General features: G+C 38.4%; 1 protein-coding gene across 1 annotated transcript; it reads right to left on the bottom strand.

Annotated features, from left to right (window-relative positions):
• Positions 1-1,119: 1,119 nt before the first annotated feature.
• On the bottom strand, positions 1,120-2,087 carry LOC135221204 (uncharacterized). The gene is made up of 2 exons (XM_064259025.1): positions 1,833-2,087; positions 1,120-1,659 (listed from the first exon to the last, which is right to left on the bottom strand). The coding sequence occupies exons 1-2, from the start codon at positions 2,085-2,087 to the stop codon at positions 1,120-1,122; spliced, it is 795 nt and encodes a 264-aa protein (XP_064115095.1).
• Positions 2,088-2,475: the final 388 nt, after the last annotated feature.

Consider the following 2,475-nt stretch of genomic DNA (forward strand, 5'->3'; position numbering starts at 1 on the left):
TGCTGCCGAGGACCTGACTCTCTGCCATACTAAACCCGACTGTCGACTTTCAAGTTTGAGACGACAGACGTAAACTTCCCCCAAAGAAAAAAAACAAGAACCAGTAAGGAGCAACAACCCACTATGGGCAAATGATTGTTCAACAACTGAACGATACCTCACAATATATATATATATATACAAATGCGTATGAAGTGAGTGTTTTTGTAAGGTATTAAGAGATTTTTTATTCAACATATTCGAAAGACTAAAGCCTTTAGCTTTGATACGAAATATTCTCTTATCTAAACGCAATACCATGTCTACTCCTTTGATTACTCTAGAATTCAACAATCTATCATTTTGGCGTAATGGAATGCCTTTATCAGATGGAATTCTCGTTTAACGGAAAATATTTTGTATTCACTTGTAGTATATATATATATTTATTTTATATATATATATATATATATATATACATATATGTGTGTGTGTGTGTGTGTGTGTGTGTGTGTGTGTGTGTGTGGGTGTGGGTGGGTGCACACGTAGACACACATATATATATACATTACTACATACATACATACATACATACACACTATCTTTTGTACACGGCGTTGCTTGTGATAAAAGGGGCATTCCATCCGTGATAACAACCCCTACAGTGTGGATTATGCAATCCCTTTGAGAATAATTTATCACTTGAGATCATTGCAATCTTATCATCTGGCATGCCACAATTATAGGAAAGATATTAAATTGTTAAAATTTATCACATAGCTCAGAGGGATAAAATATAATAAGAATGGAGTTTGTGATAATATATTTACATGATGTGACTTAAGATACATGATATAAATTACAACTGTTATCAGTTTTGAAGTGCCTCGTGTTACACATTTTTCGTTCTACCATTAGGTATGCAAATAAATGGATTATTTGGATTGCCAACACTCGAACACTCTACATAATAGTTGACGATGTGAAAATACTGACTCCTTCAGGTTTAGGCCTACAATATCCAGTAACTGACCTTGTGCCTTGCTGATGCTCATTGCAAAGCTCAGCTTTAAAGGGAATTGAAGGCGCTTGAACTCAAAAGGTGTGTCAGATGAGATCAGAGGAATTCGTGGTATGAACTCATCCCTCCCACTTGCTTTGCCAGTCAAAGTTGTGGCTTCCAGGACCCTTGGCATCATCTTTTTGATGAAAAAGTGGCTCCAAGCTTCTCAAAAGCATTTCTGGTGAGCCGATCTTGAGTTTTAAGTGGTGAGGTGGAAGTTCAGATGGTGTTGAAGAATTCAAGAACTCCACAGGATAGTTCACAACTTCATCTGGATCGTGAACAGTGTCGATCACAACTTCATCTGGATCATGAACAGTGTCAATCGCAACTTCATCTGGATCGTGAACAATGTCGATCGCAACTCCATCTGGATCATGAACTGTGTCGATCACAACTTCATCTGGATCATGAACAGTGTTGATCACAACATCTGGATCGTTAACAGTGTCAATCGCAACTTCATCTGGATCATAAACAGTGTCGATCACAGCTTCATCTGGATCGTGAACAATGTCGATCACAACTCCATCTGGATCGTGAACTGTATCGATCACAATTTCATTTGGATCGTGAACAGCGTCGATGGTCTTGTAACTGCATTCCTCGCCGGGTACCTACTTCAGCAGTTGCAGATTCGTATCGTAAACAGCGTCGTTCTGCGGCGCTAAGATGGCATGCGTTCTCCGCCAGTTATGGCCTTTAGATTTGTTACCCAGTCCAGGAATCACCTTCCACGTGAGGTCTTGAATATGATGTATTGAGTTTCAAAACGGCAAAGTGGCCAGACCATCCTGTCCATGCAGTACCTTTTAGAAAAGGTTCCTGCTCCCTCATCGCTGCTTAGTTGGACTCTCCACACGTAGGACGACTTCATGAAGGCGTTTAGCTCGTCAGCTCTCGTTCTCGTTCCCTTAGGAATGACTGGCAAAGTCTGCCTGAAATCTCCTGCAAGTAAGATGGTTGTGCCTCCCATGAGCCGTGTGTTGTGCTTCAGATCTTTTAGGAGCCTATCGAGAGCCTCGAATGCCCCCTTGTGGCTCATAGGCACTTCATCCCAAATTACCAACTTGCTAATTATTTTGCCCTTAAGAGATGTTGCAGGTTGCCATTTCTTTCTTTGACAGGTTCAAAGGGAGTTTGAATGAAGAAGGAGTTTATATATATTATATATTTATATATATTCATATGTATATATATAGATATATATATATATATATATATATATATATATATATATATAAAACTATATGTGTGTGTGTGTGTGTGTGTCTGTGTGTGTATAATGTATATGTTTTTACTCATGTATACATGATTAATTGTAAGAAAGTCCTGGTGTCTCAAAAAATTTATTTTTCACTTTTTAGTGCATTTAATAAAAGCCTGTTTTTTCTATTTTTTTAGTAGGGACAGATATTGTAACCGGTTCACGA

The sequence above is a fragment of the Macrobrachium nipponense genome, chromosome 2 (genome assembly GCF_015104395.2).
Source record: "Macrobrachium nipponense isolate FS-2020 chromosome 2, ASM1510439v2, whole genome shotgun sequence".
NCBI lineage: Eukaryota > Metazoa > Arthropoda > Malacostraca > Decapoda > Palaemonidae > Macrobrachium > Macrobrachium nipponense.